This window comes from Trichoplusia ni, chromosome 11 (assembly GCF_003590095.1).
Source record: "Trichoplusia ni isolate ovarian cell line Hi5 chromosome 11, tn1, whole genome shotgun sequence".
NCBI classification, from domain to species: Eukaryota; Metazoa; Arthropoda; class Insecta; order Lepidoptera; family Noctuidae; genus Trichoplusia; species Trichoplusia ni.
This window is the reverse complement of record NC_039488.1, coordinates 7911018-7928203: the sequence shown is the minus strand read 5'-3', so window position 1 is coordinate 7928203 and position 17186 is coordinate 7911018. Positions and strand designations below refer to the sequence as shown.

The window sequence follows — 17186 nt, the reverse complement described above, 5'->3', positions numbered from 1 at the left end:
TAATATTTTAATTATACTGTCATTCCATGAATGTTAGTCAAAAATCTACTGGCTTCTACCAAGAAAACCTCTTCAAAACGACAATATTGTACAGTTTAAAATCCATTACGCTTTCAGTCCATGCCTTGCGTCCCTCGCCACCCTCTCAACCAGTATTGTATAATAATCGTCGTTATCCTATTACGCAGCCGTTCAACTTTGATTATTTCATATCGATTCGTTTGTCTGAGTTTGATAGATTCCTTCGTTTAAAAGGTTTTTTGCCTTTTGTACATATATTATGGATTTTGATTTGAGTAGATACAGCAAATTTTCAGAAATCTTATTTTCTTTATGTATAAAAATGAATTGCTGTTCGTTAGTCTCGCTAAAACTCGAGAACTGCTGAACCGATTTGGTTTATTTTCGTCTTGAAATATTCGTTGAAGTCCTGGAAAGGTTTACACGGTGTTTTTGTTTTGCTAATTTTGTATTTGTTCCTGTATTGTTTTCATCGACTGTTAGACCGTGCGAAGTTTGTCGGGACAGCTAGTAAATATATATATTTGACAGCCAGTCTAACCAAGGGGTATCGTGTTGCCCAGGTAACTGGGTTGAGGAGGTCAGATAGGCAGTCGCTCCTTGTAAAACAATAGTCATATAGAGTTATAAGTTTGACATGCCTGTCTGTGTTATCATAGCTCCCGAACGGATTGAGCGATTAGTTTGTTTTGTTTTAAAGGTGAATTATGTGCGAGTGTTTTAAACAATTTTGATAAAAGTTAGTTGAGCTGTTACAAAGTTGTGGGTATTAAACTTAATTGAATGTCTGTAAAAATACTAGAATGGGGACTGAAATATGCTCACTGAAATAGAGTATGGGTGACTTCAACTAGAGACTTCTTAGCGTTGTTTGATGGGATAATGTATTATTGACGCGGTTTTTTAAATTTTTATTTTCATCTTGTCACAGCACGTTTTCACATGATCTTATACGTAATTTATCACTGACACATCTCTTTAGGAAACGGCCACAAGTTGGTTACAATCAAAAATAGATTTTCCATTTTTAGCCGAACTTTAGACTAAAATCTGTCTTTTTCTTTACAGAATACCGGCAGCCTATCATGGGCAGTCCATGGCCTATTGCGAAGCCTATCGCCAGCAGGCCTATTCCAGTACAGCATCAGCACCTTCAACACCTATTGGCTCACTGCCATCATCCTTACTTAGGTAAGGTATCAATCAACGATTTTTTCTAATAGAAGAGATATATTTGCATAAATTGTTGGTTACATGGAAACAAAGACAACTGTGTGGCATTAATAAGTACTATGCTGCGGAGCTAGTGGCTAAGCTATAACTGCATAAGTGGATCGATCGCAGATTAAGCTACGCTTGACGTGGATGGGTGACCATCTTTGTCATAACGAGTTCCTCCGCGTTTCGGAATGTACGTTAAATTGTGGGTTTCGGCTATTATTCTGCTGCTGATCGTTACAAGTAGTCAGAAGCTTGAAAGTCTGACGACTAGTTTAACCGGTATCCTGTTGCATAGGTAACTGTATTGAGGAGGTCAGATAGGCAGTCGCTCCTTGTAAAACACTGGTACTTAGCTGAATCCTGTTAGACTGGAAGCCAACCACAACATAGTTGGGAAAAGGCTAGGATGATGATGATGATGAATGAGTACTACTAGCTACTTAGGTGACAAGCTTTTTTTTCATTTTGCCTTTGTTATTTCTTAGCCAATTTAGTCAGTAAGCAAGGTTGCCACGACAAAAAAAATAATGGACTAAACGAAATAGAACACGTAATGTATTCAATATTAACTTCTACCCTCAAAAACCATATTTATCCAAGAGATTAATACAACAATAGACTTTGAAAAACTACCGTCAAATTGGGCGTGTCAAAATAATACGTAATTCGTTACTATAGTAACAATTTGTTTATACAACTAACAATACAATAGGGAGGTCTTACAAAAAAGTTTTTATTCATCCGTCCTCTATAATGTCTATGGATTTAAAAGTGGGTGTTTTATTGTCTGTGGTTTAAAAAGGGATTCGTAGTTCGAAGCGTTGTTTTTATTAAGGATTTCGTTTTTAATGCCAATTTGATATAGTTTCGATTTAATACTGCTTGTGTGGTCTTTGGTAAAAAGTTATCCGAAATTTGGATCAACGTTAGCAAATATACCTACAGCATTCAGGCTTAAAAAAACATGGTGGATTGGCACTTCAAAAAAGTTAGATATAGATTTTTGGATATTTTTTTTGTATTGATAAAGTCTCGTTATGAGACATTATGTTACCTTTTGTGTAGGTCAGACATTTAAGTGAACACGGTCAGGCTGGAAGCCCGACAAAAACTAAGATTTTATTAAATCTAACTAGTCTTTATGAAGGTGGCATTAGGCATTAATCAAGAAATAAAATAGAAAAAGATGTAAAAACCTCTTAAAAAAGGCAATTTATGTTTATAATTTTCTAAGAAGATTTTTAAATTAAACTGGAATAGATTATTCCAGAGAAACTATAAAACGCATCTTTTGAAAAAAAAAAAATTGCGAAGTATGCGTTTTATAATTAAAATTTCGCATGACACGGAATCTAATGCAATTTTAATACGACATAAAAAGCACAAAATAAACTGCTAAGATTAAAAAAAAGGCACACTCCCACAAATATTAATAATAAACAATAACAGACAAAACCGGGAGCAAATAAAATATATTCCATAATACTATTGTTAAGCTATCAACAAAAAGGCGAATAACATAAAAACGGACAATAAAGCAGACGCCATTTTTTATTTAGATCAATAAAACCAATTGCCTTTGCTTGCTGTACAAAAAAAGTAAAAAAAACGCGCAAAAATGTTAATGTTATTGACAAATTATGGATTTTTGAGGTTAATAATAAACCGCTTAGTATAAAAAACGTGATTTCTATGGATTAAGGACAAATTATGACCTTATTTTGTCGAAAAACTTTTAGCTTTTCTCCCAACTGTCATATGACGCGTAGTCTTACTATGTGATACTGTGTTTCCCAGTGTCATAATGATGTATCGTCAGATAGATAGTCATTCTTACAGCCTAAATCTAACTTAAACATTTCTACAGCCTTTAATTATTTGATGATTGTTGGCACGCGCGTATTTTTTGGATTCGCGGAACTAGTTTCTTAATCAAATCTTATAATTATCATCAAACCTATTTCGAATAGAATAGCATAATTTATTTCAAGGAATATTGTTACAATAGTGGCGTGTTTCACCACCGCCTTAAAGTTCCCGATAAATGACTTATGAGGTACAGATTTTGACAGATATTTCCCTATAAAGAATGACATTTTTTTTTCAATTTATATGCAAGATTGCGGCTATCCGTGATTGTAATTTAGGAGTTGTTGTGATTGTAATAATAAAGACGTTTGTAAACTGAATACTTGTCAATATGAATATCATACTCAATCTAGTCGCACAGAATCCAGTTGAATCTAGTAAGACTGGAAGCCACAACCTAAGCTAAACGATCCACCTTTCAATTCTTTGTCTTTGTTTCAGTACGACCGGCGCAAGCGCATACACAGGTGTTCCCTCTGCCCGGCGGCTTCCCCTGGGCGCATAGTTCCAGAGGTAATATTCTATTTATAAGCTTTTCGCCCGCGGCTTCGCTCGCGTCGAGGTCGGTTATATCGCGTTTCCAAGAGAACTCTTCAAAAGCCCGGGATAAAAACTATCCTATGTTCTTTCTCAAGGTCAACTCTATCTCTGTACCAAATTTCATTAAAATCTGTTCAGTGGTTTAGACGTGAAAGCGTAACAGACAGACAGATAGACAGACAGAGTTACTTTCGCATTTATAATATTAGTAGGGATTAAGTATAGGTAATCTAATAAATTAAAAGTAAAAAAAATACAGTCTAAATGGTAAAAATGGCAAATTTAATTTAGGTCCACATCTCGACAATTTTTTGTAGTTACCTTTATTTAACAAAGTTAAATATAAAAAAGTATTTATTGATATACCTTGGGGTTTTCGATATGATCTGATGATAAGCAGTTAGGCAATTGGATTCAACAACAATATTTTTCTGAATAACAATTAAAATGGGAAGATAATTCATAGTTGTCTTTAAAATAATACTACAACTGTGGTTACACAGCGAGCATTTAGCGACAATCAAAAAACAATAGCTACTATTTTTATTCCAGTATAAAAAAATAAAACCACCGGCAATCTAAACTTTCACCCCACACGTCATTATTGTCATTCCTTGGCATCATAGCTCCCGAACTGGTTGAGCGATTTCAATTTATTTTGTTTTGTATTAAAGGAGAATTATTTTCAAGTGTTCTTACATAATATATGTTTCATAAAAATCGGTTGAGCGGTTTAAAAGATTTTTGGGATAAAAGTTTTTTTCCGTCAGGGGTTGATATAAAGGTCTAAAGTTTTTACTGACCGGTTTAATTTTTTAATTTTTGTTCGGCACAGGTAAACCCCGTCGCGGCATGATGCGACGCGCTGTCTTCTCAGACCTGCAGCGCAAGGGTCTAGAGAAGAGGTTCCAGGTTCAGAAGTACATCTCGAAGCCAGACAGGAAGAAGCTGGCGGAGAAACTTGGACTTAAGGATAGTCAGGTTGGTGTTAAACTTCTTTTTTGGTTGGTAACACTATATGGTGCTTTTTGGTCAAGTGTTGAGGCAGTTGGAACGAGCGCGTGTGCTAACTGCAAACACCAGTTTAAAAAAAACAGTGTCATTATCAAAGATGGCGACTAATGATGATCTTCTAATAAAAAACGTCAATTTCAAGATTTCGCGCAAAATGGCGGACACACAGAGTTCACCTTCCTTGAAATACTTAACTATATCTGAAAAATACAATATTCATTTATAAATAAGTTATTTGTATATCTTGAGGTCATTAGGTATATTTAAAAACCGTTCAAATGTTTCTGACATACGATGTTCAAAAAACGGTGGACTGTCTATAAAAATACAATTTACGGCAAACATTTGTGTATTTATGATAAATTGATTTATAATTTATGAATGTACCTAAATCGAAATAAACTTCAAGAATTACATGAAGTTAAGTTAGCAAAAATTATCGCATAAATATAATATTTATAACCGATATTGAATACCATAATTTGGGATGTTTACAATAACAAAGTATTTCGGAATGAATTTGGTGATAAATTGAAAACGTCAATAATATAATTAAAACAACATACCGATTTAGCTTTCAAATTGTGAACAAAGAACGTCAATTTATCAATTAATAAATTAAAAACGATGTTTATATTAACCTCATCTGTTGCAATAAATCCCAAATTATGACAAATCAAAAAAATTAAATGTCAAATTACGCGCTAAAATTGACATAACAAAAATCATAATACACAAAAAAGCAACGGTAACACCTAAACAGCCAACAGTATACAGCCAAAAAGTCTGAATACTAAAATTCAAATGTACCCTGTAATTGTTTTAAGCGTTTCCTAGAGGGGCGGAGCCGACGGCTGCGTTTGACAGCCCCTTTAGCCGTAGGGTAGCAATTTTTTGTAACACCCTATGTTTAACTCCCTTAGGGAGTTAGCGGGTTCCGTATCTTCACGGCGCGCTACTTAAGGGATAGGCAGTGCTTTGTTTTGAGTTATAACGATTATAGGATTTGGTTTTTGATCGGTTGTCGTTTGATTTTGGGTTGAGTCCATTTTATTGATTGATTTTAGTTAAATGGTACTTGGAAAATTATAATCATAGAAAGAATATTTTTTCTTTTAGTGAGACGCATGATATTATGTTGATTAATGTAGATTGCTCTGTAACTTAATAAAAAGTGGTTTAGTAACTGGAGCAAAATGGTTGAAAATAAAATCAAACATTTTTCGCTGATCGATTTCACATATTTACATTGTTTTGGTATTCTGAAAACTGTTATGGAAAATATCAAGTATTTATCAGTATCGGGCTCACTGCGCTTTGGCGTTTTCAGATTCCATGACATAATTTATCTCTTGAAAAACAACTGAACATTTTCCTTCCGTCGGCTTATTCTTTCAAAGTAAGCAAAAAGCCGAGATACAAATTTAGCCTCAAAATAAACCCTTTCTTTTCTCTATATGCATGAGCAACCAAAAAACCTATCCCACTCGAAATCAGTATCAAAAACGCGAAAAAAAAAAGCAAAAATAACCTCCAATACTTAGTTGATTCAACCGCACCCCTAGGGGTTGAAATGGTTAAATGAATCCGAGGGGATGATAATTGCTGGCGTTTATCGAATTAGGGGATGAAACGGGGTTCTCTTGTGAAATGTCTTTGGGTTGAGATTAGACGTTTGTTTGGCGTTATGATTAGGTAACCTGTGTGGGGATAGTGTCAAAAATAAAGGGCTAATAATTTTGAGGCTTTTCTTGCACATATGAGGGTAATACTGTTTTGAAAAAGATTTATCATCATTTTCATCTTTTTTTAAGTCAAGTCAACTTCTTTATTTCAATTAGACCATATATGGCACTTTTAAACGTCAACCAATTTATTTATACAATATTAAAATCTAAAGTGTCAGACTGTCGGTCAGTCTCCTATTGAAGCTACCGCTCGTTCGGAAGGTAGATTCTCATGGAGAAGAACGAGCAAGACACTCCAATTCTTCCAAATATGTTTGGGTCGGCTTCCAGTCTAACCGGATTCAACTAAGTACCAGTGTTTCACAAGGAGTGACTGCCTATGACCTCCTCAACCCAGTTACCTGGGCAACACGATACCCTGAATAAGAGTTGTCAGATTTGTAGCAACTGTCAAAGATGTGTATATAACAGCCGGGACCCACAATTTAACATGCCTTCCGAAACATGGAGGCACTCGTTATGATATAGATGGTCACCCATCTACGGACCGACCGTATCAAATCACTAAACCTGCGAGCGCTTAATTTGTATAAAATATAGCTTTATTGTTGCTTTTTAGTCAAAGAGAATACAAATAGCACCTTTGCAATTAATCCAGATGATTTTCAACCACTTCTATGAATGAAAATCTTCAAAATATGATATTTTACTTATGTTACGTTTTCTAGTCGTTTACTACTGACTTCAATTTGACATCATGGGCAAAATTAAAAAAAAAAATCGTTCTAGCAAAAAAGGTTTAAGATCCGCGACATGGTGAGAAATGGATGGATATAGCAACGGCACTTTATTAACCTTTAATTACGGAACTCTACAAATGTAATATTTTTTGTGATAAGGTATTTTTTCGGCTTTTTAAAATCGGTTGTTTATATCCATTTGTGGGTGCAGTGTTTAACATACAGCAACGTATTTTCGTTAAAATATTATTTAAAAGAAAATATACTTAAATATAGACAAACCTTATATATTCCGTTTTTAAAGAAATAAAACCAGAAACAAGCATCAAAGCTATTAAAACCTCACAATCTTTTAATTGTATCCTTACAAAAGATCTTTCAAAACCCCTTCTACAAAAGAAAAAAGATTAAAAAATATAACCTCGAGCGCTGCAAACAATTCTAAATCCGAAATCTTGAGACAGTACACCTTCGTGAAACAGCAATACAGTTATCGTGTAAGTTGGAGAGAGATAGCAATAATATTAGAACGACGTCTTAAAACCCGTTTCTATTGGCCGATTTGTATCGAATAAAAGTGTGAACGCTTCGCTATTGGTCGGTTATATTACTTTTTTATTTTAGACGTTCGGATATTCGTACTGGTGCCTTTTTTACGATTTCTGAATTTTATGACGTACTTATGAACAGATATTGCGGTGTTTCCGAATGGTTTGGTAGAATTTAGTAGATTTCGCTTTATATTTACAATAATTTGAGATTTATTTACAAAATGTTGTTCGCTTTTGGTTGAGTTTGTATTTGGAGGGGATTCTATTTTTCTGTTGTATTTGGACGGGTTTTACATACCGTTTTTTCTTAGAAAAACATCTTTAAATATTTGGATATTATAACACGCATATTAAGTAATCTGTAGTTACGTAACAGGCTAACTAAAACGAGTTATCTATATTTTAGACCAAACAGACATAATTTGATTTTCAAAAGTCATTGGTACAATAAAGTTTGGTTTAATTAACAGCTCCCTTAGTGGCGCCCACCGTGGGGCAGATTGAATGTGTGGTGATTACTTCTTCTCTGTATTAAATCCATAGCAAAAGGGTGATGAAGCTTATATCATTAAAAAATTTGCTGCCCTACTTACTTAAACGCATGTAGTACCTCATTTGGTAAAGATAGGTTAGGTTGATTGATCGATTTGTCGTACTGAGCCTAAACTTCTTGAATTCTCTATACGACAGTATTTTTATTTTATTTTGGAAATGAACTAATGCAATACCTTAAGTAACTGTGAAATATAAGGATTTATCCGAAGGCAGTTTCTTCAAATTACTAAACATACATTAAGTATATCTAATAACATTGGACAAAATATGAAAAGTAAATTTAGATGACAAAATTGGCCGAGTAAAATTCCTAAATTTCGATAGAGGAAGGTGAAAGATATCAATACAGTTATTAGAGTCTAAACTAATCATAACATTATACAAACTATAAGATTTGAGACATTTTTAAGTATCTTAGTTGCACATTATTTGTAACTCAGCTTGAGTTAGATCCTCCCTTAGATCTTACAAACCTTAGACAACAATACAATCATTGACTGAATAGTGAGTCCTAAACAGACATACAAAACAACCATATCTACAATATATATATAGATATATATAAATACAAACATTCTCATATTCTCACAAAAACTCGACGGTCGGTCATCATTAAATAAATTTCAACGGAGCGCCTCCCCTTGCCACAGAGCGATGACAAATAGACCCGGCTTTCTTACTAATATTATAAATGAGAAAGTTTGTAAGTATGGATGTTTGTTACTCTTTCACGCAAAAAACGGAGACTCACAAAAAATATTAAGATTTTGTGTCAAAAAAACTAAAATTAAATTAAGGTAAATTCTATTTAAAACATTTGATATGTGGAACAAATGTAGGTTATATTAAAATTTCGTGTGTCGGCTAATAAATATTTAAAAGTAAAATAATCGTGCCTGTTATACTGGGCATAAAAAATATTTTAAGAGTCTTTCTTAACATGCGGAATAACACCAAATTTATTACGGAAGATTGAAGATATTGCTTCGTGTCGACTATTTTTTACCGACTTCAAAAAGTACGAGGTTCTTACTGTGTCTGCATTTTGATTTTTTTTTGTATACCGAGTTTATTGATTCTATTTTTATTTAACCTTCAATAGCTGTCATTTGGTCCCATAAAATTATCTCAATAAATTTTTATTTGAAGTCGTACGCCAAAACAATATTATTAAAAGTATTTCTTCAGCTTAAAAAAAAACATTTTAAGTACTACTAAATCAAAACCTAATTAACACAAAAATACTTATAAAAAAAACTCGCCAAATAAACTAACTCCCTAATACCCGGGTCTATCTATCCATGCTACTCGAGTAACCGTCGGGCGCCCAACAATTATTTAACGTCAGATGCAAGCAGCGCCCAAGATTGCGGATAGCGCGCTACGGTCGGCGCATACCTTTATTTACGGCTCCGCGAGTATTTTTGATACGCCATAGTTAGGTGGTACCTTTATAGATCTTTTAGAAATCGTTGGAATTCTTATATTGTCGTAATAAAGATTTTGGGTAGAAAAAGTATTTTTTAAGACTACATTATTGATCAATGCTCAAACCTGCCCAGCAGTGGGACGTATATAGGCTGGTATTATTTTTACTTAGTTGTCAAAGTTTAAAAGATGCATGTCTTTTAAACTTCGATCAAAACCTTTCTTGTTTTCGATAGTGAGATTGGATAAAGATAAAGTGCTTTTATAGTTCAGGAGGACTGCGTTAACTTTTTGTTTTATGGGGAAATAAGTAAAAATACATTTCCATTATGTATATTAGTTATATTACACATTATTTTATAAGAAAATAACTACTTTAATGAAAATGCTTGGTAGAGATAAATCATATTGAAGAAATTTGGTAATCCTATAAGCTTTTAGTTCTAATAAGTTATTGTATCTATATTCATCCAATAACATATTCATAAGTAGGTAATATCTTTGTTGCGTGGTTACAAAATATAATTCCAATACAAAATAATCGACAAAAAACTCGTTAACTTCTAAAAACTATGCGTTTCGAGATTATGTTTTAACGATTACAAACTCAATAATTCTACTAAAACCTACTAAATTCTACTAAATCCACAATCCCGCCGTATCTCCTACCCGCCATCTAATCTCCGCCATTGTTAAAATTAATTAATTGTCTATGGTTCACAATAGATTATAATTTAAACGCTTTTGATGTTCTTGTGTGCTATCGGGGTATTTAATTATAATTTACTCAAAAACGGTGTATTATTAGATTAAACTTATGTGGGTTACTGATAATAATGTTTCAGCTTTGTAATTATGTAGATATTATCGGATTTTGCAAATTACAAAGTACCTAAACTGGTTTTATGTTTGACAGCTCCTTTCTAGATAATTGGCAAATTAACCTGTTATAATTATTATGTTAAAGTTGAATATAGACATATTGTACATTGAGATGGTAAGAAATTATCTTTTATAATATTTATAAATTACATGTCACGTTATTTGTCCGTAATGGTCTCCCTAAACTACTTTCCCGATTTTTATCAAATTTGCAACCCGCGTGCAGTTTGATCCAACTTTAAAGATAAAATAGGTTACATCTCAATTTATAGAAGCAATATTCTTGTTTTATAACCTACCCTCCTATTCACGCGGGCGAAGTCGCGGCAACTAGTATTATTATATATTTCAACGACAATTTTTTTGTGGCTTTTAGATAAGCAGTCGCTCTGTGAAATATCGTATTTAGTTGGTATGGAATATAATGAAACTGTTAAAAAAATCGTAAATGTTCTATATTTTAGTGATCCAAATCTAAAATGTTCAATTACCACACACGTTTCTGATTCTCATAATTTTTGGGTATGATCCCTACTCTTTTTGCTGCGGTTTCCCATAAACAAGTTATGCTAATCTTCTACTATATTATTATTTGAAATGATTCATTGTAGAAACATAAATTCAATTAAAAACTAAGTAAACGTAGGTTTTTAGATAGCTGTCAATCTGTGATTAATATGCGGTCACCGCTAGAGGGAGATTTTCACAAATATTCATATTTTTCATTTAGTTCCCGTTGCAATTCGTTCATCAACAATTCGTGTATAACATAGTTAGCAATCCCTGTTGTTTCAAGTCTAGCTATTGAAATAAAGCCAGGACCAGTCTATGGACAGACCTCTATAATAGGTGCCCATAACCAATGAATCTGATTTTCGTTTCGGACCGCGCCATATTTGAAATATTCATATTTCGAATGAATATTCAAACTGTTCTGTGTTTACATTCACGGCGTTCCAATTTCAAATATTTGCATTTATTTATTTATGGATACGGGACCTTTTTGTTCGGACTTTTTGCGGGGTTTTCTTTTTAAAATATTTTTTTACCGCGGTTCTGTCTTTGTTTCTCATAAGCAAATTTCGATATTTCCATCTCGCTCTTAAAAAACAGAATACAATTAAAAAGTGTTTTATCTCTTTTATTCTCACAAAAGAGGTATTTCCTATCTCTTGTCGTTCATATTTGACTTTATGATTGACATGTGTCAATTTTTGTTTGACTTTATTTTGACTATTCAAATTAAACTGCATTCAAATTACTGTAAACATATTTAACCCTTTGCAAATATGAGTAAAAGCAAATAATGTGGTTAAAATACAATCGGTAATTGTTACTTTGGTTTGGGGTTCGCATAAATTAGGGATGAATAGAGAAATAGAATTTTGGAATTATGAATGTTATAAATTGACTTTGAATGTTATATTTTTCACTGGCTGTAGCTGAGGTTGAAACTGTAATAACATTCTTTAAAGCAGTCGGGTAGCCTATATGCTAATCCAAGGTGTCAGCTATCACCTTACTAAATTCCATTGAACTCGTGTTTGAGGGACGGAGGTGACAAACATACACACATAGATTCATACTTTCATAGGTAATAGGACCTCCCATACAAATGTTGACAGATTGATTAGAATTTTGTTTAAAAATGTGGAGTTTATTTGTTTAAACATAGGTATTATGTATAAAAGCTCTTAATAAATTTCTTTTTTAGAATGTAGTTGGTTTTTTGAGCACATGTTTTTTTTTCGTTGTTTATAATTGCTACTTAAACATTAGGCTCTGTTTAAAAGCGTCGTTAAGCTTTTATTAATGTAACATGTTTTATTAACCAGTCATGCCATTAATAAATAAATTCCAGTACTTAAGGATTTCATCTTTGTGCCGCGACAGTTTCACAACATTAAATTATAGACACAAGGATTAAATTCCTTAGTGCGGGAGTCGTAAAAAAAGAAACATAAAAAGACAAGATATTGTCGAAAAAAAAAATCACAACGTGTAAATTTATGGCCTATGAGATTATATACCTACAGTCACGGATGCAAAACTTGGATATCACAGGATTTGGGCCTGTTTTTACACCCCAGTCACACCAACTAATGAACTATACTCCTCCCCCCTCCCACCCTAATTTAATGTCACCGTCAGGCGTTACATCTTCATTCGGTAAAATTGTAATAAAAGTGAATATGTCAAAAAGTAATTAATACTTGGCCCGCGGACCCCTGTCTCTTGTAGTGTTGGGGTTGTGTCGATAAAGAGTTATCGATGTATTTATAATCGATAATAATTTGTTATGACACTCTTTGGCGCTTTGCCTTTTTTGTGATTAAAGTTGCTTTCAACCGGCTCAAAGAGATAATCAATTCGTCTGTATTTTTTTAATTTCTTAACTCATTATTTTTGTCTGGATAAACCCATCTTGTTGATTCCGAACGTGAAATAGTTTGTCATTGGCTTCGGCTTACATTTTATCAGATTTAATCAGAAGATTTTTTGAAGATTGTACGTTTTTGTTCCTAAAAATTGTGTTAAACGTGTTGTTGGCCCAGGATTGTCATAATAAATGTAGGGCACCGATACCAATATACCTAGAATTCTCATGCGTGATGATTCGGTCCTTAATGAATCTGATATAATTTATTCGTTAAGTGTTTCTAAATCACGTTAAGAAAAACACTCTTCGAATACCAAATACAGCACGCCACAAGTCATCACAAAAAAAACTATCGATACTTCTCGTACTTTATCGACAACTTACTTCACTCGCCACAACCCTACACAAAAGGGCCGGCGTCATCTGCCAGCGGCATATTGTCGCCACCCTTTGCACGGTCTGCACCCCTTGAGGGGGGGGGGGTCAACAGATTATTCCCCACTTCTTAGACGAAACGTTTTTGTGTAGATTTGTTCGTAAATGACATATTTTGTGATGTGATGAGAATGAGAATTTAGTGTTATATTTTTAATGTTTTACTTGCCTGCGAATTATGATCGACTAGCTGTTGCCCGCGACTTCTTCCGCATAGTTAGAAGATATAGGTTAGGAATTTTTGAACAAAAGCCCTCGAAGATTATTTTTCCCCGTTTTTGCCACATTCCCCATTGTATCTTCACTCCTATTAGTTGCAGCGTGATGTTATATAGCCTAAAACCTTCCTCGATTAATGGTCTATTCAACACAAAAATATTTTTTCAATTTGAACCAGTAGGTCCTGAGATTAGCGCGTTCAAACAAACAATGAAACAAACAAACTCTTCAGCTTTTTATATTAGTGTAGATTAGTGTAGATATGGAAAGGCGATGAAAGCGTATGTTCATGTATGGTGCCAGCAGGTGATAACAAACGTAAACAAATATTTAAAAAGAATGATTTTAATATATTATGATTTAACTGTCTGATATTTTAATAACCATATTAGCTTGTTTAATAAAGAATTTGTGGTGAATTGATAAAATGCTCTATTTAGAATAGTCTTTTTTACAGCTAGCGTTTATAACAGGCAAAACAGTTGTATCTTAAATATAGATAAGTGTATCATTTACTTGTCGCCGTGCAGAATCAAATAGTTTTGTCTGTGAAACGTTTTGTTTTAAGTGTCCGCAACTCCCGAAACCAGTTGGGTTCTGTATTCGTTATTTGCTTATGCTTATGTTTCGTTTTTTGATACGGCCCTGAAATGATATTATCGAACCAAACCGCGATCAAGAAGCCATCCACTGTTATCAAATTTCGTTATGTCTCGAACTGGCACTAGTGTCTGGTACCAGCGTACCAATTGGATCTCAATCGATTGATACAGTACTCGATTTCGTAAGTTTGTTTCAAATTACGCTCCTCTTTTAAAAACTTGCTAATGATCAAAGTTAAAGCTAACTAGAGCATAATAATTGCGTGAAAATATGCTTTATCATGTAGAGCAACATCTGTTTCACCGTTCAACTTTTTTCTGCAAAAGATTGTCAAGATTTTTAACGATTCAATTTGACACAATGAAATTTGCGCGCTTTAAAAAACACGGCCATATTTAAAAGTTTGACAAATGATTCGATATTTGAATCGGGCGCGAACATCGATCAGTTTGATTGGTTACGGGCAATCGGCGGACGCCATTTGTCATTTCGTTAAAGAAATTTGTTTTTGAAAAAATGCGAAGAGTTTTTTTGGGGTTCTGTATAGTTTGTTCTTACTTGGTGTTTATTGCCAGTTCTTAGTATTGTGTGTCTCATAATATCTGTTAAGTTATATTTTAATGTTATCAATGCTTTTGTGTTTTAGCATTTTCACTTATGATACTAAGCTAAATCGATTTTAAATTTACAATCTTACGATATTATTTGAGCAGCTACACTAAAAAACGAAATCTTCCAAATTAAGACAAATAAAAAAACTTAAAAAGATAAAATAACAAAATAATTTTACACGTAGTTTTCCACTTCATAATATACTCGTTATTATGAAATTATTTTTGCGAGTTACCTGTTCAATAAAAACATTTAAACACTGCATACAGAACCCACACCTTTCCTGCCAATACAGTCACAACCCAAATTGTTCTCCGATCTGTCAAATCAATTCGTTCTGAGTTAAGTATCTTATAATGTGTCAGCTGCTCTCGTCTCACGGCATACACGTTAATGGATCGTATTTAGTTACATCTTACTATTAGACAAATATACAGTTTGATAGCATTTTATCCATAGTAACATTATAAACGCGAAAGTATCTCTGTTCGTCTTGCTTTCACGCCAAAACTACTGAACAGATTGCTATGAAATTTGGTACGCAGATAGTCTTAAGCCGGAGAAAGGGTATCGGATTTTTTTTAGTCGAAAAAAGGAGGGTTTTAAATGGGGATCAGGGGTCAAAGTTCATACGATTTTTTTTTGAATATTTGCACTTCGGTTTTTAGGTATTTTGATTTTAAGGGGAGAGCTAGCTTTCATCCAACATAACTTAGGTAAAAGCCAAATAAAATCTTTAAACAATACAACATCCAGCAGAATATCAAAAAAAATTGGAGAAAATAAATAAAAAAATCTATTTTCAATCTGAATATAATATCACTGAATCACCCTTATTGTAAACGGACCAATATTACAATTGTACAAATAAAACTATATGTCATGTTATAACAATAGAAATAAAACTGATTCATCATGTATGTAGGCGTGCGTTATGGTCGCCGTGTGGGTGGATAATCGATTATAATTTCATTTTAATATCGAGTCTTCTTTTCCCTGCACTATTACCAATAATTTGAGAGTCGGAGCAATTTATTTGGGCTTCCAATCTAAATATAGTTTGCTGTTTTACCCAGATAGGAGATAAGATGTTTTTAAATAGTTTTATCCAGCTATGGTATTCAGAATTTTCGTAGTAGACTGTAAATAGATCCATAAAAATTCAGAATAGAGTTAGGCAGAGAAATAAAAGCTAATTTTTATTTCCAATTAAAGCAAGGTGTTATTTAAGCTGTCATATATTTATAAATTTATCCGCAGGATAATGACAAGCCAAAATAAATTAATCATAACCTAAAATTGTAGAAAATTAACACAATAAAACCGCGCGGTCAAACGTCAGTTCTTTTTTTTTCTAACAACAAGCAACGGAACTCCCGCGTTCAGCCCCGCCTACAACCATCAATAACATTGGATGTCAAATACAATGCACCGTTACTCGCTATTTATTCCATAAAACTGTTAGATTTTTTACCAAAAGAATATAAAACGATTTTTGCGATATAAATGAGAAATCGATTTCGGAAAAAAAGTTACGGTGTAATCGCGCCTTTTTTGTTAATGACATTTGGTGTTTTTTTTATTGTAATCGTTGACAATAAAAATGAATGATTGTTGTTGATTTGAAATCAACATTATTATGATTCCGGATTCTAACGTTTTATAGTATTTCTCTGAAATCGTTCTAGCTGTGTCTCGCTTAACTAACATCTAATGCCTGTCTACTTTAAAGACCAATTTATGACCAGACTGTCCTTGTGTTCCATATCTATTAAAATTAAATACAAACCGACTAACACAAAACTCCTTCCACAGGTAAAAATCTGGTTCCAGAACCGCCGTATGAAATGGCGGAATTCAAAAGAGCGGGAACTGCTAGCATCTGGCGGGTCTCGAGAACAGACACTACCGAACAAGAACAACCCACACCCAGACCTATCAGACGCAGAGGCAGACAAACAGAAGCTATCGCCACTGCCAGAAGACCAGGAAGACTTAAAAAAAGTTTACGCGACAACTTCAAATGAATTTCGAGGTTATGAAGATAAGATGGCGGGTGGGCAGTTGTTTTCCCGCGAGATTCCGTTTCAGAATATGGAGGAAGATGATTTTGAGAGTGACGCAAGCGCTAGTGATGAAGAAATTAATGTAACATGACGTGTTTTAATGTTATTGTAATTTAAAATAGTTTTGTATATTTTGTTAGGATCATTGGGTGGGTGGTTGCCAACATGACAACAATTAGCAAAGTGTAGGACTATTTCTCTTTGTTTTATTTAACTGTCAAAAATTTTGCATGGCGTCTTGCATACGACTGTATGTTTGGTAGTTGGCAGAATGTTAGTGATCTTGGACTTTAAATTTATAACTTGCTTTTTTGTTTGCAACAACTAGCTTGTTTAATAGTAAAATGCAATTAAATTAAATT

General features: G+C 33.5%; 1 protein-coding gene across 1 annotated transcript; it reads left to right on the top strand.

Annotated features, from left to right (window-relative positions):
* Window positions 1–920: 920 nt before the first annotated feature.
* Window positions 921–17186, top strand: LOC113498603 (homeobox protein DBX1-A-like). Its single transcript, XM_026878681.1, has 4 exons — window positions 921–1212; window positions 3553–3624; window positions 4487–4632; window positions 16574–17186. The coding sequence occupies exons 1-4, from the start codon at window positions 1107–1109 to the stop codon at window positions 16913–16915; spliced, it is 666 nt and encodes a 221-aa protein (XP_026734482.1). The 5' UTR covers window positions 921–1106; the 3' UTR covers window positions 16916–17186.

What these genes read in the sequence shown, in the direction of transcription:
- LOC113498603 (XM_026878681.1), top strand. Translation starts at nt 1,107, where the DNA reads ATGGGCAGTCCATGGCCTATTGCGAAGCCTATCGCCAGCAGGCCTATT. An exon ending in CTGGGCGCATAGTTCCAGAG is followed by an intron (nt 3,625 to 4,486) that starts GTAATATTCTAT and finishes TGTTCGGCACAG; the next exon opens with GTAAACCCCGTCGCGGCATG. An exon ending in TTGGACTTAAGGATAGTCAG is followed by an intron (nt 4,633 to 16,573) that starts GTTGGTGTTAAA and finishes CTCCTTCCACAG; the next exon opens with GTAAAAATCTGGTTCCAGAA.